General features: G+C 37.6%; 1 protein-coding gene across 6 annotated transcripts in view; it reads left to right on the forward strand.

Moving 5' to 3' along the window:
* Positions 1-22802, forward strand: part of LOC306670535 (uncharacterized protein) — a 217077-nt gene that overhangs the window by 173887 nt on the left and 20388 nt on the right. For 3 of the 6 annotated variants that reach the window (XR_013766433.1, XR_013766434.1, XM_079155211.1), the window contains one exon: positions 8518-8686. Coding sequence is in view for 4 of the 6 variants with exons in the window: in XM_079155211.1 (XP_079011337.1) it covers positions 8518-8686 (169 nt within the window). In the remaining 2 variants the exon portion in view is untranslated. The other 3 variants (XM_079155212.1, XM_079155210.1, XM_079155209.1) reach the window with 3 other exon arrangements.

The following is a 22802-nucleotide window of genomic DNA, read 5'->3' on the forward strand; positions in this document are numbered from 1 at the left end:
TAACAGGACTCCCATAGCACAAGAAATAAAAGCAAGAAACAATGACTGAGACAGATTCAAACTAAAGAGCTTTCTTTCTGCAAAGGAAACTATCAGTAATGCAAAGAGAGAGCTTACAGAGTGGAAGAAAATTTTTGCCACTCATACTTCAGATAGAGCACTAATTTCCAGAATATATAAAGAATTCAAAAATCTCTACATCAAGAATACAAATAACCCAATCAACAAATGGGCTAAGATAATGAACAGATACTTCACAGAAGAAGATCTACAAGCAATCAAGGAGTATATGAAAAAGTGTTCAACATCCTTAGTAATAACCAATATGCAAATCATAACTACCCTACGATTCCATCCCACCCCAATTAGAATCGTGATTATCTAGAATACAAGCAACAACACATGTTGGAGAGGAGGTGGGGATAAAGGGACACTCATACATTGTTGGTGGGGCTGCTAATTAGTGCAGCTACTCTGGAAATAGTGTGGAGATTCCTTAGAAAACTTGGAATGGAACCACCATTTGACCCAGCTATCCCACTCCTCAGCCTATAACCAAAGGACTTAAAATCAGCCTACTACAGAGATACAGCCACAACAATGTTCATAGCTGCTCAATTCACAAGGCCAGATTATGGAACCAACCTAGATACACTTCAATTGATGAATGGATACAGAAACTGTGGCAAATGGATGCAGTTGGAGAATTTCATGCTAAGTGAGATAAGTCAATCTCATAAAATCTAAGGATGAATGATCTCACTGATAAGCAGATAATAACACATATAGGGGGTAGGAAGGGGGCAGGAATGGAGGAAGGAGAGACTCTATAGAAGGATAAGAGAGGTGGGGGGGAAATAACAAAATGAATCAAAAACTATTACCCTAGGTAAATGTATGATTACACAAATGGTATGCCTCTATTTCATGTACAAACAGAGAAACAAGTTTTTTCCCATTTGTTTACAATAAAAATGAATTAAAAAAAAGAAATTCGCTTCCATAGATGCAGTGGGGACCATGCTCAGGCTGCAAAATGGTTCCTTCCTTTGCCCTCTGCAACCAGTTGGGAGAGATGGAGCTTTTTGTTTCCTGCACAAGATATTGTGCAGTGGTTCAGGTAGTGCCTTTAGTCTCTAAATCTCCATATCCTCCCAAATATGCAGGTAACTTTGAATCCCTTATCAATTTACTGTGTTCACAGAGTTAGTATTTTGGCTTGTGCTAATGTATGCTGCTGTAGCTTCCATAGCTGTGACACTGGGATTTTCTTCCCTATTATATTTAATCTCTGAGTCTCCAATATCTTTTGAGTATACAGTATTAAATTCCAGCAAACACTCCTCCTAAGTTTTATACGTTCACCCACTTGCAGGGAAGCAGCCTGTCTACCTTTCTTGGTTTAATGCCACTGAGCATCTAGGGAAGTGATCTCTCTATTTCAACACCTTCTCTCACTCCTCTATTTCTTATTTAAAACTTAGGAATTTATTCAGCGAGACTGTGAATTCAAAATTCTCTGTGGTTTTGATTGCTTTAGTTGTCATTATTTTACCCTCACTCTTGAATTTACAAAATGAATGATTGTATAACCATTTAACATATTGTTATAAATGAAAGAAGGTAAATGAAAGTTTCAAGGTGAGCACAATGGTAATATCTGTAGAAGAAAGACAAAATGAGAGATGAATCAAGGCATGTCACTACAAAAAAATCAATGCAAAATCAATAAAGAAAACCACAGAGCAAATAAAAAAAAAGCAACCAAATACAGCACAATTAGATCAATGGAAATTGTATATACTACCCTATCCATAATTACATTAACGGAAATGGATTAAACATTCCAAAGCAAATTCACAGAGTGATTGACTGGAAAAAATTATGAAATAAGATTCCTCAACATGATATCTACAACAAATTCAATTTATATTGAAGGACACACAGAATGAAAGAATGGGAAATTATTTCATGGAAATAGTAAACATAAGCAAGCATGGTGATCACATGTGTACATTCAACAAAATAGAGTTTAAATTAACATCCGTGAAAAGAGTCAAAGAAGGACATTATACAATGATAAATGGGTTAATCAATAGGACAAATGGTAAAAATTATCCATATATATGCACCCACAATCAGAGCATCAGAATACATAAAGAAAGCATTGAGAGAACTGAAGGGAGAAATAGTAACACATTAGTAACTTTAATTACCGTGAAGAAGAAATATCTTAAATAATCAGCCTACTTTAGAACTTGATGTAATTTGGATTCTGCATTTTTCCCTCTAATCCACATGGTAAAGGCAGGGTTCACAGTGTGATACTACTGGGGGATGTGGAAATCTGTAATGGGTGTGTCTTAGTGGGGTGTGACTTTGAATGAGGAGTGTTGTGGGACTCCAGCCCCTGCCTCTTCTTTCACTCGCAGCTATGAGGTGAGCAGTTTTGCTCCTGCATGCACTTCCATCATGAGTTCCTTTCTCACCACAGGTTGAAAGTAAAATGGTCAGTTATTTCAAGAAATCCCAAAACTGAGTTAAAATAAACCTTCTTTCATTATGAGTTATCTCAGATTCTTATTATACAAATGGAAATCTGACTCACATACTCCTTCGGGAACTCAAGAAACAAACAAAAAGAACAATAAAAGAAACACAAAAGCAGAGAATAAAAAAGCACAAAGTTAATAGAAAGAAGAAAATAAATAAATTAGAACTGGGGGGGGAACAGATAATATAAAAAAATATTGATTTTTTTTGGTCTGTTGAAACTATTATCACATTTGAGAACTTTGTGCTGGATTAACTAAGTGTTCAGTTTGTGCTGATATAACAATATATTTCAAAATTGGTCATTTATACTCTATAGTGAGTAGTAGATTGAGAACAGAGAATAATATCTTACAGTTCTGGGCGAATGAAGATCAAGGTGCCAACACTTGTGTCATATGAGTGCTGCTTTTTGCTTCCAAAGTGGCATTTTTCTGTGTCCTTATGAGGTGAAAGGCAGATAAACAAGAGAATGCTTTCTTCAGCCTTAAAGCCTTTTAAAAGGGTGCTCACCCCAGAAGCCACACTGCTTTATTTCCCCACTAGTTTTTATTGGTGCTTTGCAGACCCACATAAGGATGGGATCTGTTGTTATATTTGTACATGCACACAATATAACAATATAATTTGGAGAATGTCACTGCATATCACATCACTCTCCCCTCCTTGACTCCTTTCCTCCCCCTGGTCTCTTTCCTCTATTCTGCTGATTTCCCTTTGATTTTCATTAGATTTCTAGGTCTCCCTACACTTTTGCCTTTTTTCTTTCTTCCTAGCTTCCTCTGTGAAAGCAAACATGATATTTGACCTTCTTGGTTTGGTTTATTTTGCTTAATATACCGACTTCAAGTTCCATCTATACTTACTGCAAATAACATAAATTCGATTTTTCAATTTTACTTATGGTTGAATAAAACTCTATTGTGTATATACCATATTTTCTTTGCATTCATCTGTTGATGGACACCTAGGCTGGTTTCATTGTTTGGCTATGATGAAATGTGCTGCGAAAAACATGGATATGCACTTATTCCTACAGTATGATGCTTTAATTCTTGAGGATATATCCCAAGGAGTGATATATAGCTGGACCATATGGTGGTTCTATGCCTAGATTTTGAGGAAACTCCATACTGATTTCCATAGTGGTTGTACTGATTGCACTCCCACCAAGAGTGTAAAAGTGTTCTTTTCTTTTCGTCTCCATTTTCTGTCTACAATTTATTATGACTTGCATTTTTGGTGATTGCCATTCTGACTGTGTGTTCATTGTTTTTCTTCTGATTTGTTCTAAATAGTTATACATGACAGTATAATGCATTTAGACAGATCATTTATAATTAGAGTATAATTTCTCATTTTTAAAATGGACATCATGTAGGATGACATGGGTTATGAGGTCATACATGCACAAAGGTAATAATGTCAGATTCATTCTACATTCGTTCCTATTACCATACCCTTCCCCTCCCTTCACGTCCTCTACCTTTTCCAATGCAGTTCTATTCTTCCAGAGCCTTAAACCTTATTGTGAATTAGCACGCACATATCAGAGGAAATATAAGGCCTTTGATTTTCTGGTCTTGAACATCCAACAATCCAGTTTTACCTGTCATGAGTTAAAAGTACTGGGTGGTAATTTTAATTTCTGTCTTTGTACTTATCTTACCCCTTCTGTTTACTTGGGGTCAGTGTTAGTACTGAGAGTGAGCCTTACTTCTTTTTTGACTTAACTTTCATATTAATCAATTTTTTACTTACTCTAATTAGTTGTACATGACAGTAGAATGTGTTTACACATTTTCATATTGATTATGGCCTATTATCTCAAATTAACCCAGTTTGTCCTATACTGAAAGTTCTACTTTTTCACAGATTAAATGAAAACTGTTATAAACTTTCAAGGAAAATATAAAATAATATTAGCAAGAGTAGGACATATTGATTTTGTTGAGTAGTTGTTGCCCATGAAACATATTTTTATAATTCCATATCTTACACATTAGTTTGAGAACATGAACTTGGTGGCTTACGCAGATTCCAGGATTTGGCATCCCCTGTGACTGAACTTGGATGAGGGTCATCACAACATTGTGAATGGCATCATGGTGGCAGGAAACGCAGGAGGTAGAGCTTGCATGGCCACAAAACTAGGTACAGACCAGTCTTGCTTTTTCATAACCACTGACTCTCACAGGAACAAATGAGGCCCAGGTGAAGTACATTACTCCTTTCTATGGCCTCATCCCCTAGTGTGACTGAATTACCTCACACTAGGCTCCACCTCTTACAGGTCCTACCACCCCAATATTGCCACACTGAGGACCAAGCCTCCAGTCCTTGGGGGAAAAACCACATCCACCTCATCACAAGCTCCAAATAGCCAGCATTGTCAGAGCAGCATGTCGGAGTCTACAACATGTGTGAGGTGGGGATGGGGAAGGTTGCTCTCAGACGTCACTGGAAGCAGCTGGAGCCCACATTCCAAAACCTCTGTGATGTTACACTTGCCATAGTCATGGCCTCAGAGTGTCAACCCAGAAGAGAGATCAGTGGTGCTCATTTGTTTGAGAAAAGCAGTCCTCACCATGTCAGACTCAAGTGTTTACATGCCCCCACCCCAAACATGAATGAGATGTCTGTGGCTTTTTGAAATCTTATGGGCTTCAGTGAATATGGCTGCAGTCATCATTTTAAATGGCCTGCATTTCATGTATCCATGAGTGTCCAATGCACGCTATCACGTTTCCCTCAAAGGGCTTGAGGGAAAAATTGATAATGATAGTGCAGTGGAAGGAAAGGGGAGAGAGAGGGTCAGTAGGAAAAAGAAAGCTATATATAGTTAGGAGCTGAAGATCTAGAGTGGCTGATGCATTAAGGAAACTGTGGGTGTCTGGTAATGCTGGTGACATTTGGTCTATATCCGGGATATTCAGGTGTGTCCTTAACTTTTGTGAGTACTCTCACAGGTGAGACAGACCTCTTGGGGAAATCCAGTTTGCCCCAGACTAGAACAGAGTCTGGCTTTGGTTTCAGATGCAGGTGTCTGACCCAGAAGAGAAACTGGAGCTTTCCACTGGCAATCAGCCTGCTCTTTGTTGTAATAATGTACATGCTGGTTACCCTGAATTTTTCAAACCCAGGAATCCTCCCTCATTGTAAGTCCTCAAAACCCTGGGAGAAAGAGATGGCACTTCATGGGCTAATTCCTACGGGGCTCATTCTACAGTGGCCAGCACACCTGTGGCCTCCATGTCATCATCTATTAGGCCCAGGCACTTCATTTTTAAAGCCTCTGAACTATGAGAAAACAGAATCCCAATCTTCATGTAATTGCTGTGTGGAAGCGAGTACTCCTCCTCCTTGTCCACTCTTGGTACCTTACATATGCCATGGCCTCTGTGTCTGCACTTGTCCTGAGAGGCTGGCCATGCTTCCACAGGTGCTGACATGCAAAAGGCACACATGTGTGCTGGGCCTCGTGGAGTCAGGGACAGGGGAGCAGTGCCTGTCCTGTCCCAACCCCTGGCTTGCTGATATTCATACCAAGAATTTTACCCTGGCTGCTGTCCTGTTCTGGGCATCTTTGCCTGTTCTCCTCTGGGTGTCCAAGTAGGAGGGTTTCCTGGGTTCTGAGTGGCTTCTCTCCTGTGCACAGGCTGCTTGGGTTTATGAATGCAGAAGGCAGCTTGGTAAAGTTGTTCTTTTCTTTCTTATCCAGTATCTGAGAAAACAGTCTCAGATGATTCTATATCCTGATCAAAGTGACACCAGGCAGGTCTTATCTCTGAGATCTTTGTGATATCAGGTGACCTGAGCAGCCATGGAGTCCTAAATTGCTTTAATTAAGGAAACGCAGGTTCTCCCTGGAGGTGGTATCCCCTGTTATGGGTCAATGGCAGAGGTCCTAGAGTGCCTGGCTGGATTTGGGGGTGATGGAGTCCAGACCGGATAGACCCTCAGTCCTGCTTCCTCTCCCCTAGAAGTCTTACCAGCACTGTAGGTGAGTTAACAACTGCATGGGCCACAGAAATATCAGGAGTTTCCTGCTCTTGCTCCTTTCTCTGTGTGTGTATTTGGAAACTGAGCTGAAGATCAGCGTACTCTTCTTACGCAGAGGTGACTCACACCTTTCTCCTGAAAAAGGGCATGGCATATCCACACATTACCAGGGATGATGAAAGAGCAGGGATGATGGTCAGCCCGATTGCGGGCACACAGGGTGGGGCTTGAGCAGTCACTTGGTAGGACCTGTGAAGGACATATTGAAGGCCAGAGGGGTCTGGCTGAGAGGTTAGGAGGGACTGTGGAGTAAAGAATGGAGCAGGGACACGGAGAGTGATAATGAACATTGAAAACGGACAGGCATCAGGACAGTGTGGTGGAGAGAGGTCTCCCTGGGTGTACTGGACTAACAGTCCAGTCCAGGGAGGAAGTTGGGTGGCAGGGCATACTGAGGTGGGACCAGGGGGAAAGGAGTCTGGTCCAAAGGTGGGGCCAGGGCATAACTGTCCAGTGCCTTGGCTCCTTAACCCTAGCCCAACTTTGTAGTGGCTGTACCCACCTTGGGACACCGGTTACCACTCATCCTGCAGCTGTTTATCCAGGTGGTGGTGGTGAGCACTGCCAGGCACCCATATGATGGCTGGGTAAGCAGAACCAAATGCTTGTGCTGTGAGGAGGCATCTTTCACCCCTGCCACTAGGCACTTTCTGTGCTTTCTCTACTGCCCTTGGCCCTGATGGTGCTCATGAGTCCTTCCAGATCCACCTCTTATGGTGCAGCTCAGTTCTTTCCTTCCCCGGGACTTGTGAGGCCATTCACCCTCCTGGGTACATTGCATGGAGAGTCTACTGTGTGCTAGGCTGCATGTTATTTGAGGGATTTTATGGAGGTAAGTCCATCTTGTGCCTATAAGCAACCTGAAATCAGATAAATGGAGGGAAGAAGCCCATCAATGTCTAGGGTAGGACTTGGCATTCAAGTGTGACCTTTCCTGCTTGCATATTGAAGGCCTTCAAGCCAGATTTCCCTGGGCCATGTGAGTTTTGAGTAGGAAATATAATAGGGCATCCCTGATGCCACTGCTCTCCCTGATAGTGAAATTCAATGAAGGGACACTTTAGAAATAATAGAGAGGTAAGAAAGTGAAGTGGGAGCATGTGGAGACACCATCTTTGGATCAGTTTAACAGCACAAGGAAGATTTTAAAAGGTGTTTGGAAGGACGAGGCAGGAGGACAGGTGTGGTCAATGGAGACAGAGGGAGGTAAAAGGTGATGAGAGAACCCTGAGTGGGCAGGAGAGGTGTGCTCTGTTAGCACACATCTGGGGAGAGCTCTCACAAGTGGGTCCAGGGAGGTCACACTTCCTAGGAATGCTGGAAGGCAGGAAGTCCTGGGTCTCTCTTGGGCTTCCCTGTCCTTGCAGTCTTCCAAACCCCTGTGTTGAGGCCCAGACCTAACTGACCAACTTAGGGAGGGTCCCTGGGAGATGGCCTTGCCCCATCCTGCAAGTTCAGAGCTCCTCTTCCCATCCACATCTCCCTTAGCATGACATCACGTTAGACAGGGCTGGACCAGAAACTGGTATGCCACCCTTTGAGCACAACTGGGACCCAAGTGAGTTGGTAAACCAGGGCTTCAGTGGGATCCCTTGGGCTGGTCAGGAGGGCTGAAGCTGGGTCACTTCACTGGTCGCTACCCCAGCTTCCAGGCCCTGACACACACTGATCCTTTCTTTTGGGGTTTTCTCCAGAGCCACCTAGGGGCCTCTGTGAATTTCACTGTACTTTGTTTCTGTTGATTCTTGTCCCACCAGTTGGGGTAGAGGGAAACAGCAGGCTGAATGGGCTCCTGTATAAGATCTCTGGTCTCTGTGTTTTGCAAGCTGAGTGGAGAGGGAGGTTAGGGAGCCCAGGCCAAGGTGGAAAGTGACCCCTTGCATTTAACCTTTTGTTCCCCAGGTATATGTCACAAGACCTGCTTTTCCAAAGAGAGGAGGGAACAGAGTGGAAAGCACTGGAGGCTGTGGGCTCACCAATCCACTCCCCACAGAGACTCCGAAAACTCCCTGGGTCCAAGTCTCCATTTGTGGGCCCCCCAAGGAGTGGCGATATTGCATCCTTATGGGAGGTGAGTAAATCCAGAGTATAAAGCAGCAATTTAAGATGACTGAGCATAATGACACATACCGAAAACCCTGAGGCAGGAGGATCATGAATTTGAGACCAGGCCTGGCAGTTTAGTAAAACCCTGCTAAATGAAAAGGCATGAGGAGGTAGTTCAGTGGCATAATGTGCCTGGATTCAAACTCTAGTAATGCCTAAAATCAAAAATCGAGAAAAATAAAAAGATAAAAGTCGGTCTTGGAGTCACATGCATTTATTTCCAACTACTCTGTAGGCTAGAGCACAAGGATCACTTGAGTCCTTGAGTTTGAAGCAAACCTTCATTAAATGGTGTTGTGTGTGTGTGTGTATATATATATATATATATATATATATATATAACAACAAAAAGAACAAGAATGAAGCCAGGAAGCATGGCTCACACCTTTAATCCCAGAGACTCAATAGACTGAGTCAGGAGGATCACAAATTTGAGGCAGGCATTGGGATCTTAGCAAGACTCTTCTCTCCACTTTTGTAAAAAAATTGGGGGCACTGGTGATGCAGCTCAGTGTTAAAGAACAATTCCCACTACAGGGCATCAGGGAGGAGACAAAGCAATGTGACTCCATAATATTAAAATTGGAGGCTTGAGGTGAAACTCATTGTAGTGGTTAGCATGTGCTTAGCATGCTGGAGGCCCTGGGTTCAATCCCCAGCACCAAAAAATGAATAAAAACAAAAATATTAAAAAATAAACTTTATGTATATATACCAAGCAACAAGTGAAAATGTTAGAGTGTATACCTTTTGACCCAGAAATGTAACTTTTAGCAAGTGTGTCCTAGGGAAACAATAGAATAGCACAGAATAAGGGCTTTGTCCCATTATTTAGATAGCAAAAAGGAGCTAAAAATCTACTTAAAGTTGATTAGTAGGAAATGCCTTCTATATACATATACGGGTTTGCAATTAAAAAAAAAATTCTAATCAAATAGTGCAATCTGTCAAACATGTAAATTCATAAAACTAAGCATTATAACTAAAATGATTTATAACTCATAATTAGAATATCTTTGGGTAAGAACTGGAATATAATGGATTTTTTAAATGTTTGTGTAAATCATCATGAGAATGAAGTCCATGTGTTACAGTTCATTGATCCATCTCAGGAAAGTCTTGTGAGAGTTACACTCTCCTTCCCTACACTGGTTCTTCTGCTTTCTCTTTCTTCCATTGTACTTGAAAGATGCAAGTTCAGGTCTCCTGTTTATCTTGGTGTTGATATTGCCATTTATATCACCAGGATGGCTGTTATTTTTATTTAATATGTTCTTCTGTATCTGAAGTCATATATCAAGTTTTATAAAATAATATAATTCAGTTAAAATCTTACGTGGTTTGAATCAAGTGTATTTAATATGTTTCCATCATCAGAGAAATAAAGGCTTTGTTCAAGGAAGAAGCCCACTTCTTTGCAAGTAATATTGATCTTCACCTTGTATACTTTAATCTGGTATACCCTTAGGAAAAGGAAAAACATTTACCTAGAACTTTTGAGTCAACTAGAAAGGAAGTTGCATTTTAGAAACAAATCACATGTCAAACATCATGCTTTTCCTTGTTGCCTTGTTTGGTTGCTTATTATTCCCCTGTTCCTTGGTAGGCAATTCCCTGGAGAAAGTACCTGCAACAGTAAATGTTTTAATTTACTACAGATAGATAGGTATATTTTTCATTACATCTTAACAACTGTATTGAAGTATAATTTTCATACAATAAATCTCACCCATTTTATTGACCAATTCAGGATTTTTTAAATGGAGTTTGAGTACTTACTAACATTGGAGAGTTATTCACTGTGTCTTATATTAATTACTTTTTATTTTACTGTTACTGTCATTTTATGAAAGAAGTAATTCTACTTAAATTGTAATCAGTTTAAGAAATTTCACTTGCTCTTATATATTATTTTTCTTTTTGTCATATGAAAGTTTTCTTCCTTGAATTGTTAACATTTTGTCTCTTTCATATTCAGAAAAGGATGGCTTCCCTTGTGAATCCTCAGGTGTAGGTCAATTTATTTCTTTTAAATCTTCTTCTAATTCAGGTTACCCAATACAAATCCGTTTGTATTTTTCTTTCTAAAATGAATTCTGCCATTACAGGTAAATAACTATGTAATATATTTGCAATTATTACTCAAGAATACTTATCATATACTATTACTTCATATACTTACTTTTCCATATTTCATAAATTCAACTTATGTCTTTAAATGATGATATTGGAACCAGTGAGTTTTAATCATTTAAAAATTAGCTATTGAAAAAATAATTTCTTCAAGTAAAAATATAAAAATGAGATGATCCATCACTTTTTATCCTTTTAATCTTCTTTTCTCATGTGATGAACACAGCTGAACACCAAGGGACCAGAAACATCAGCAGTAGTGAGAGAGGAGGATGATGGGGGTGAAGAAGATGCACCTCCTGTCACTGGCCTACAAACAGATCATACAGAATCAGTGAGTGATTGACCCATGACCTGGTGTGTGCATCTGTGCATGTGTGTTGCTAAAAACAGCAGGTGGCATTTGACTTTCAGTGATGATTTCAAAATGTCCTCAAGTTTAAGATATTTTTGTATGAGAATATTAAAATTACATTAAGATGTTTACCTAGAGAGTACTCATCACACATTTTGGAAAATTAAAAATCTAAAGGCTTCTTAAAAGTTAGAATACTTAAATCACTGGGTTTTTTCTTTCTATATTTTGCCCTGTTTTCCAGAGAAATCATCACTTTCTCTGTTCTTTCTGTTTCATATTGCACATAACTATTATTTCTAAATCTTGGATCTTTTCTCTTTCCCAGATTATATATTTTATTTTAGTTTTTTACATTTTTCTCGAAGCCTTAATATCATTTAATAGACAGGTGAGAGTGAACGTCCTCACCAGCTAAGGGAGGAGCCAGGGAGAGAGAACTCCTGAGGGGACTTGCTGTGGACCTTGATGTGGTGGACCCAGTGCAGAGCTCAGGCAGTGCTCCCAGGACTGCCAGTGGACCCTGATCTCAGGACAGAGGACTGTGTTTTTTTATTCCTTGCAACTGATCTTTATATATGTATAAAATCTTTTGTGGAAATCAGTAATGGTTATTTCAACAACAAGGTTTCTAGTCTTTTTCACATTATCTTTCTGCCTTTTGACTACTTTGCCTTTACTACTCTTACTAATCTTTTATTTTTCTTTTTTCAATTTTAGAGTGATGGAGCTTCAAAGAGCAATGAAAATCCAAAGGGACACTTCCTTCATCTCTAGACCTGAGTTTGTGAGAGAAGAAATGTTCCCCTGAAAGCACAGCTGGTGAAACTAAGGAGCATGTTCATAGCCACTTGGGCATTAGGGTGGAAATACTGGGGGCGACTGGGAGTCCTGGGCTGCCTGTGACCATTAACATAAATGAAAGCAAAGAGTAAAGTGAGTCAGATGTCAAGGTGGGGAGGAGATTGGGGACAGGGGTGGGGGACTGTTGATGGTGAGAGTGGTAATACTGAACTTGAGTATTTTGTGAGCTTCCTATCTTGTACCTTCTGATGGAAGTATAGAGACTTTCAACAGTGTTGAATCTTAATGGGGATTGGCTTCTTTTGCTTAGCATATTCTCCAGCTCCATCCATTAACTGCAAAAGCCATCATTTCATTCTCCTTTATGCTGAGTAATATTACATTGTGTATATATATCATTTTTTAATGCATTCATGTGGAGAACACCAAGGTTAATTCCATAGTGTAGCTATTGTGAGTGGAGCTGCTATCACTGTACTTTGCTGATTTTAAGTTCTTTGGGTACAGACCAAGGAGTGGGATGACTGAGTCAAATGGTGTTTCCATTCCAAGTTTTTAGGAATCTTCCTACTGCTTTTCATAGTGGTTGCACCATTTTGCTGTGCCACCAGCCGTATGAATGTCCTTTTTCCACATCCACACCAACATTTACTGTTGTTTAAATTCTTAAAAACTGCCAGTATGACTGGAATGAGATGAATTCTTAGAGTAGTTTTGATTTGCATTTCTCCAATTGCTAGAGAAGTTGGACATCTTTTCATATATTTGTTGATGCATTATATTTCTTCTTCTGTGAAATATCTGTTCAGTTTCTAAGCCCATTTATTGATTGGTCTATTTATTTTTTTGGTGTTAAGATTTTTGAGTTCTTTATATATCCTGGAGATTAATGCTCTATCTATGGTGCAGATGGCAAAGATTTCCTTACTTTCCGTAGGCTCTCTTTTCACATTATTGATTGGTTCCTTTGCTGAGAGGAAGCTTTTTCGTTTGAATCCAACTCATTTATTGATTCTTGATTTTACTTCTTGTGCTTTAGAAGTCTTCTTAAGCCATCCAATCCTAAACCAATATTGTGAAGATTTGGGACTACTTCTTCTGTTATTAGAAGAAGGGACTCTGTTCTAGTGCTTATATCTTTCATCCACATTGCATTGAGATTTGTGCATGGTAACAGAATGGGGTTTATTTTCATTTTGAGACATGAGGATTTCCAATTTTCCCAGCTTGATTTGTTGAATAGGCTGTTTTCTCCAGTGAATAATTTTAGCACGTTTGTCCAATAGGAGATAATAGGTCTCTGTGTATTTTATTTTGCACCATTGTTTTTCATATTTGTTTTGGTGCCAATACTTGGCTGTTTTTGTTACTACACCTCTGTAGTATAATTTAAACTCTGGTATTGTGATGCCTCCTGCTTCACTTTTCTTGCTATGTATTGCTTTGTCTATTCTGGATTCCTTATGTTTCCAGAGAAATTAGCAATAGTATTAGATCTCAAAGATTCTCATATTGAAATGCAAATCAAAACTAACCTAAGATTCCATCTCCCCCCAATTACAATGGCTATTGTCAAGAATCCAACTAACAATAGGTATTGGTCAGGATGTGGGGGAAAGGGTATATGTATACATTGCTGGTGGGATTGCAAATTAGTGCAGCCACTCTGGAAAGCAACGTGGAGATTCCTTAGAAAACTTGGAATGGAAGCACTATTTGACCCAGGTATCCCACTCCTTGGCCTAAACCCAAAGAAATTAAAATCAGCATACTGCAGTGATGCAACCACATCAATGTTCATATCAGTTCAATTCACAATAGCTAGATTGGGGAACTAACCTAGATGCCCTTCAATTGATGAATGAACACAGAAGCTGTGGTATATACACACCAATGGAATATTATTCAGACATAAAGAAGAATAAATTTATGACATTTGCAGGTAAATGGACAGTGTTGGAGAATATCATGCTAAGCGAGATAAGCCAATCCCAAAAAACCAAAGGTGGAATGATCTCTCTGAGAAGCGGATGATGATACATAATGGGGAGTGTGAGGGAGACAAGAAGGGAGAAAGGATGGATTGTATAGAGGAAAAAGAAGGATAAGAGGGAATGGGGGAAGGAAAAATAACAGAATGAGACAAACATCATTACCCTATGTACATGTATGATTACACAAATGATGTGACTCTACTTTATGTACAACCAGGAAAACCACAATTGTACCCCACTTGTGTACAATGAATCAAAATAAATTAAAAATTAAAGACTCTCATATTATTTAAAGTGACCAGATAATACATATAATGATTATTTCTAAATGATTATAGAATTCAGTGTTCAAAATATGAAATGTAATTACATATTATCAAAACAGAATAGAAATAACTACAAATAGAAAGTGGAAAGTACATGGGAAATTAATGAAAACTTATTCTGTTGCAATTTAAACCCTCCAATGTGGAATGAAGACCCAATCAGACAGGAAAAGAAGGAATTGCAGAAGATGTTGAACATGTTTTCATATAATTGCTGATGGAGTATAAATGAATTGAAGAACAAAATAATACACTTCCTAAAATATGGTTCAGAATGTCAAAATTATTTAGAGTACTAAATATGGTACTGAAGATAAATTAAAAGTGTATAAAACATGGTAGACAGATGGTATTAAAAAGTACAAAATTTAAGCATGTGAAGATCATCCAGTAGAACAAGAAAAGATTTTGCAGTATTAATTAGGCTACTGGATTATCTAATTTAAGTACACAATCTTCAAGCTGAACTGATAGAATAATTCATATTTCAACAAAATCAGGTTGATACTATAGACTATGAGGACTAAGAAAAAAAGGTTAAAAGCAGGTAGAATTAAAAAGCGAATATTTCAAAGAAAAACAATAGGAGCAATCCCCCCAAAATATCAATAATGGAAAGCAGAAGGCAGTAGACTGATATTTTTAAGTTATATAGCATTAATGCAAGAAATATGAGATTCCTGTATTTTTTATTCTTGATGTATAAGTATAATGAAGAATAAGTTGGACTGCAGTAGTGTTTTTGTCAGAATGTGTGCCTAGTTCAACACCCAGCACCTCAAAGACAAACAAACAAAGCAAAAGAATGAGGAGAAAAATCAAGCCGTTTCAGAAAAACACATTAAAGAATGTGTCACCAAAAATGTGTCATTAAGGGATTTGAACTCTGGATCCACTTCCCCTCTTGAGAGTCTTTGTCTGTCCTCTCCTTCAATGAAACTTGCTTTGCACCCCCTAAAAAATTATTAAGAGAATTCTGAAAATGTACTTTGGATAGAAGGAATTTGAAACTTCAAAGAGAAATTCGCATATAGGAGGAAGCTATATCTGAAGAACAGGTAAATATTTAAAGAATACTTACAAAAGAATAGCAATATTTAATTGGGAGAGAAAAAGGATAAAATGAAAATACTATTAAACTATGCATAGAAAATGATAACATCATTATTGGAGATGAATTTTTCTTAAATCTGTGGAGGAGTAGTATGGAAGTAACAAATGCATGTTATAATTTTTAGTGTTTAAACTTAAACATAGGTTAAAAGAAATAGAGAACATTTGAAAATCTAATAGAAAGGAGAAATAGAAACGCAGACAGCATTCCTATTGTGACTTTACAAGTTTGCTGCATATTTTGGGCAAAATCCGTATCTTTTGAGAACAATCTCATGCAGTCTATGGCTTGGTTTTATCTCTACATTAGCTTTTCTGAAGCAGAAATATTCACTGGTGAAATCTAGCTTAATACTTCTTTTACAAGTGTGCATTTGTTGAATTACATAGAAAGTCTTTGTCAAACCCAAGGCCATCTCATTTTTCTCTTAGGTTATCTTCTGAGAGTTTTATAATTTTGCATATGTGCCTGGCTTTCATCGTGAGTTTATTCTTGGGAGGGTTGAAAAATCTATGTCTCGATTCATTTTTTTTTAGCATGTGAATATCCAGTAATTCCAGCACCATATATTGAAAAAACTATCTGTTCTTCATTGTGTTGCATTACTCCTGTGTCGATGACTTTGTAACTACATTTATTTAGGTATATTTTTGAAGTGTCTCTCTGCTTCATGGATTCATTTGGCTCTTGATTCTGCAGTGCTCTATTCTCTTGATGATGTGACTGGATAGTAAGTCTTGAAGTCAGGTCCTCCAACTATGTTCTTCTCCATATTGCATAGTTTATTGTGGTTTTCTTGTGTTTTCATACAGATTGTAGTAACTGTTTGTCAATATCCACAATATAACTTACTAAGAACTTATTTTGGATTGCATTGAGTCTATAGGTTAAAATTGGAAAACAACTAAGATCTTGAAAAGTTTGGGTCTTCCTCTCCATGAAGATGGAACTTCTCCCCATTTATTTAGTTCTTGTTTGATTTTGTTGATCAGATTCTGTTTTCCTATTGCAGATTTTATAAAGACTATGTTAGGTTTATACCTAAGTGTTTCATTTTGAGGGTGCTAATAAAAATGGGATTGTGTTTAATTTTTATATGAAGTTCAGGGTGATAAATTGTGTGAGCACAAAAGCTGTGGCATGATGGAAATAATGGATGACTTGGTCTTTGAAGCTTGTTTCACTCTCTTCTCTGCCACTACCCTTGACCAGTTTGTTTTGATATCTTAGTACATTTGACAAGACAAAAGGATCAAAGTTCAAGGAAAGGATTTAGTTTGGAGTATAATAATAATAAGATGAAAAATGCCATAAATTTGATAACTGTTGTTTTGAACTATCATGTAATATTTTTAACCTTCAATCTAAAATACCCATAAATGTATGGTTGCATTATTCATTTAAGTGCTATCTTTATTACACTAATGTAAATTACACATTTGAATATGCACTCACTCTCCACTTCTTATGCTGTATACTGCTAAGTCAGTCAATTTGTGGACTCAAGTAGTAGATCATCTCCATCAAATCCTCTTAAGGCATTGAGTTGAGAACAGAAATTGTGCATATGCTTTTTCAGTAGGGAAGTCACATCTGACCTTGTCAAAGTAGATTTGATAGAGTTGGTGGAGGAGTTAGGAGGTGATACTGAAGAGATACATAGAAGCCAGGTAAGTGCGAAGAACCCAAAAAAGTACAATCCTGTAGCAGTTGGACCATAAGGAATTCCAGGAGGTGATTTTATTTATTTATTTTGGTACTAGGGATTAAACCCAGCGGCACTTAAACACTGAGATACACTCCTAGACCTTTTGCTATTTTTTTTGGAGAACGAGACTGGTTAAATTGTTTACAGACCCAATTGCTGAGGCTGGCTTTGAACCTGTGATCTTCCTGCCTCACCTCCCAAGTTGCTGGGATTACAGGCAAGTGCCATCATGCCCCCACTCCTTGTCTTGTTGTTTCTTTTAGTGGAAATCAACACAATTCATTTCCTGATCCTGTAGAGAGAGAAAATTTGGTCATGTGGATATTCAGACTCCATCTTTTGCAATTCTGAACTCATCATAATTCCACATCATTCCCCACCCTGGGGAATATCTTACCTGTGCTCTTATATCTACCTATCTCGATACCATCCTCAAATCAATTTGTAGAACATTGACCCTGGGTACCTAAACCAAACAACACCTAGAGATAATGTATTTTGTTGCCACCAGGATTTAGAGTCGCTTCTACATTTTATTTTATCATTGATATCTAAATTATCTTCATTATGATGTGATAGGATTCAGTGTAATATCTCCATTCCTTTTGTTTTCAGTAAGAGTTGCTTTGTGGCATAAGATATGGTCTATTGTAGAGAAGAATCCATGTGCTTCCAGGAAGAAAGTATGTTTGCTCATTGATGGATGAAATATTGTATATGTCTGTTAACTCTCAATTATTGATTGTATTATTTAGTTCAATACCTTCTTCATTTAGCTTTTGTTTGGAAGATCCTTCCAAAAGTGAAAGAGGGATGTTGAATGCATCCAGTATTATTGTTTGTCATCTATTTGACTCTTAAATCTGAGAAGGTTTTTTTTTTTTTGAGGTACATAGAGAATGCCTTATGCAATACGGAATATTTTTTGTCCATTCTGATTAACTTTGGCTTAAAGTTCATTCTATTTGACATGAGTATAGAATCCCCTGCTCATTTACACAATCCATGTGAGAGATACAACTCTTCCCATGCTCTTAGCTTCAGTCTGTGGATGTTTGCCTATAAAGTGAATGTCTTGCAGACAGCAAATTATTGTGTCTTCTTTTTTCATCCAATCTGTCAGTCGATGTCTTTTGATTGAGGACTGTAGGTAATGAGCATTCAAGGATAATATTGAAATGTAAGTTGTAATTCTGGTCATTTTTTTTATTTCTGGTTTTTAAGTTGAGTTACTTTCTCCTTCCATGATAATTCTTTGGTGTACATCTTTCCTTTGATCCTTTAAACTTGTGTTTTTCCATTTCACCACTATGCAATTTTTTGTGGCAAATGCTCTATAGATCAGAGTTTCTAGTTGTGAATTCTTTTAACTTTTGTTTAATCATGGAAGATTTTTGATTTCATTTACAAATCTGAAGCTTAGTTTTTCTGGACACAAAATCATTGGTCATCCTCATTTTTTTTCATATCTTGAAATATATTATTCCAGAACCTCCTAACTTTGAATGTCTGGGTTGAGAAATGACCTGAGATTTCAATTGGTTTCCCACTATATATAATGCAATTTTTTTTCTCTCCTGGCCTTTAAGATTCTCTGAGCAGCTATGAACATTGATGTGACTGCAACTCTGTAGTATGCTGATTTTAAGTCCTTTGGATATAGGCCAAGGAGTGGGATAGCTGAGTCAACTGGTGATTCCATTCCAAGTTTTCTAAGGAATCTCCACACTGCTTTCCAGAGTGGCTGCACTATTTAGCAGTCCCACCAGCAATGTATGAGTGTCCCTTTTTCCCCACATCCTCGTCAACACCTATTGTTGCTTGCATTCTTGATAATCACCATTCTAATTGGGTGAGATGGAATCTTAGGGTAGTTTTGATTTGCATTTCTCTTATTACTGGAGATGATGAACATTTTTTCATATGTTTGTTGATTGCTTGTAGATCTTCTTCTGTGAAGTATCTGTTCATTTCCTTAGCCCATTTGTTGATTGTGTTACTTGTATCTTTGGTGTAAAGTTTTTTGAGTTCTTTATATATTCTGGAAATTAGGGCTCTATCTGAAGTATGAGTGGCAAAGATATTCTCCCACTCTATAGGCTCTCTCTTCACATTGCTGATAGTTTCCTTTGCTGAGAGAAATCTTTTTAGATTGAATCTGTCCCACTCATTGATTCTTGCCTTTATTTCTTGTGCTATGGAAGTCCTGTTAAGAAAGTCAGATCCTATGCTGACATATTGACGATTTGGACCTACTTTTTCTTCTATAGGATGCAGGGTCTCTGGTGTGATTCCAAGGTCCTTGATCCATTTTGAGTTGATTTTTTAGCAGGGTGAGAGATAGGGGTTTAGTTTCATTCTGCTGCATATGGATTTCCAGTTTTCCCAGCACCATTTGTTGAAGAAGCTATCTTTTCTCCATTGCATATTTTTGGAACCTTTGTCTAGTATCAGAAATTTTGGGTTTTTGTCCATGCCCTCTATTCTGAACGATTGATCCACCTGTCTATTTTGGTGCCAATACCATGGCACATTTGTTACTTTTGCTTTGTAGTACAATTGAAGTTCTGGTATTGCAATACCCCCTGCTTCCCGCTTCCTGCTAAGGATTACTTTAGCTATTCTGTGTTTCTTATTCTTCCAGATGAATTTCATGATTGCTTGTTTAATTTCTGTAAGGTACGTCCTTGGGATTATAATAGGAATTGCATTGAATCTGTATAGCACTTTTGGTAGTATGGCCATTTTGACAATATTAATTCTGCCTATCCAAGAATATGGGAGATCTTTCCATCTTCTAAGGTTTTCTTTATTTCTTTACTCTTTGTAGTTCTCATTGTAGAGATCTTCCACCTCTTTTGTTAGATTGGATTCCTAAGTATTTTCTTTCTTTTGAAGCTATTGTGGATGCGGTTGTTTTCCTAACATCACTTTCTGAAGATTCATCACTTATGTATAAAAATCATTAGATTTGTGAGCATTGACCTTATATTCTGCTACATTACTGAATTCACTTATGAGTTCTAAAAGTTTTCTTGTGGGATTTTCTGGTTCCTCCAAGTATATAGTCATGTCATCAGCAAATAGTGATAGTTTGAGTTCTATTTTCCTAATCGTATCACATTTTTCCCTTGGTCTATCTAATTGTTCTGGCTAGAGTTTCAAGGACAATGTTGAATAGAAGTGGTGAAAGAGGGCATCCCTGCCTTGTTTCAGTTTTTAGGGGGAATGCTTTCAATTTTTCACCATTTAGAATGATAGTAGCCACTGGCTTAGCACATATAGCCTTTACAATGTTAAGGAATGTTCCCACTATCCCTATTTTTTCCTAGTGTTTTGAGCATGAAGGGATGCTGTATTTTATAAAATGCTTTTTCTGCATCTATCATAATAATCATGTGATTCTTGACTTTAAGTCTGTTCATATGGTGAATTACATTTATTGATTTCCATATGTTGAACCAACCTTGCATCCCTGGGATAAAACCCACTTCATTGTGGTGCACTATCTATTTAATACATTTTTGTATGCAATTTGCTAAGATTTTGTTGACATTTTTTACATCAAAGTTCATTAAGGATATTTAATTTTCTGAAATTTCCTTTCCTCGATGTCTCTCTGTCTGGTTTAGGTATCAGGGAGATATTGGCTTCATAGAATGATTTTGGGAGGGTTCCAACCTCTTCTGTTTCATGAAATACTTTGAAAAGTATTGGAAATGAGCTCTTCTTTAAAGGTTTTGTAGAACTCGGCTGAGAACCATCTGGTCCCAACTTTTCTTGATTGGTTGGCTTTTGATGACTTCTTCTATTTCATTACTTGAAATAGATGTATTTAAACTGTGTATGTCCTCCTGGTTCAGTTTAGGTAATTCATATGTCTCTAGAAACTCGTTGATGTCTTCAAGATATTCTATTTTGTTGGAGTACAGATTTTCAAAATAGCTTCTAATTATGTTGCATTTCAATAGTGTCTGACATGATATTTCCTTGTTCATTCCAAATTTTAGTAATTTGAGTTTTCTCTCTTCTTCTTGTTCGTGTGGCATAGGGTTTATCAATTTTGTATATTTCTTCAAAGAACCAGCTATTTATTTAGTCAGTTTTCTTTTTTTTTTTTTTTCATTGTTTCTTTTGCTTCAATTTTGTTGATGTCAGCTCTGATTTTAAGTATTTCCTGACTTCTACTCCTTTTGGTGTTGCTCTGTTCTTCTTTTTCTAGGACATTGAGCTGTAGTGTTAGGTCATTTATTTTCTGATGTTTTCTTCATTTATTGAATGCACTCCATGAAATAAATTTTCCTCTAAGTACTGTTTCATAGTGTCCCAGAAATTTTGATATGATGTAACTTTGTTCTTGTTTACCTCTAAGAATTTTTGAATCCCCTCCCCATGTCTTCTGTTATCCATTCATCATACAATAGCATATTATTTAATGTCCAGGTTTTGGAGTAGTTTCTGTTTTTTACTCTGTCATTTACTTCTAATTCCAATCCATTATGATCTGGTATAATATAAGGTATTATCTCTATCTTCTTGTATTTGCTAACATTAGCTTTGTAGCATAAAATATGGTCTATTTTAGAGAAGGATCCATGTGCTGCTGAGAAGAAACTGTATTCACTGTTTGTTGGAAGGAATATTCTATATATGTCAGTTAAGTCTAAATTATTGTGTTATAGAGATCTATGGTTTCCTTGTTAAATTTTTGTACTGAGGCTCTGTCCAGTGGTGAAAGAGGTGTATTAAAATCACCTAGTATTATTGTGTTGTGGTCTATTTGATTCCTGGAATTGAGAAGGATTTGTTTGGTGTACACGGATGAGCCACTGTTTGGGCATAGATATTTATGATTGTTATGTCTTGCTGATTTATGCTTCCCGTAAGCAGTATGAAATGTCCTTCTTTATCCCTTCTGACTAACTTTGGGTTGAAGTCCTCATTATCTGATATGAGGTTGTATACTCTGGCTTTTTTGCTGTGTCCATGTGCATGGTATGTTTTTCCCCATCCTTTTACCTTTTGTCTGTGGGTATCTCTTTCTATGAGATGAGTCTCTTGCAGGCACCAAATTTTTGGATCTTTTTTTTAATCCAATCTGTCAGTCTATGTCTTTTGATTGATGAGTTCAGGCCATTAACATTCAGGGTCATAATTGAGAGACGATTTGTTTTGTATTCCTGGTCATTTTGCTCATTTTTTTTTTTTTTTTTTGACACAATGGTTTCTCCTTTATTTGGCTTTTCCTTTAGAGTAGTTCCTCCCTTTGCTGATTTAGGTCACTGTTTTTCATCTCTTCCTCATGGAGTATTTTGCTGAGAATATTCTGAAGGGCTGGCTTTCTATTTGTAAATATTTTACCTTTTGTTTATCATGGAAAGATTTTATTTCGTGATCAAATCTGAAGGTACGTTTTGCTGTGTATAAGATTTTAGGTTGGCATCCATTTTCTTTCAGAACTTGAAAAATGTTGTTCCAGGCCCTTCTAGCTTTTAGGGTCTGTGTTGAAAATTCTGCTCATATCTATATTGGTTTCCCCTGCACATAATTTGATTTTTTTCTCTCACAGCTTTTAAATTCTATTTTTATTTTATATGTTAGGTGTTTTCATATAATGTGCCTTGGTGTGGGTCTATTGTAATTTTGT

The sequence above is a fragment of the Sciurus vulgaris genome, assembly GCF_902686455.1.
Source record: "Sciurus vulgaris genome assembly, chromosome: 10".
Taxonomy (NCBI): Eukaryota; Metazoa; Chordata; class Mammalia; order Rodentia; family Sciuridae; genus Sciurus; species Sciurus vulgaris.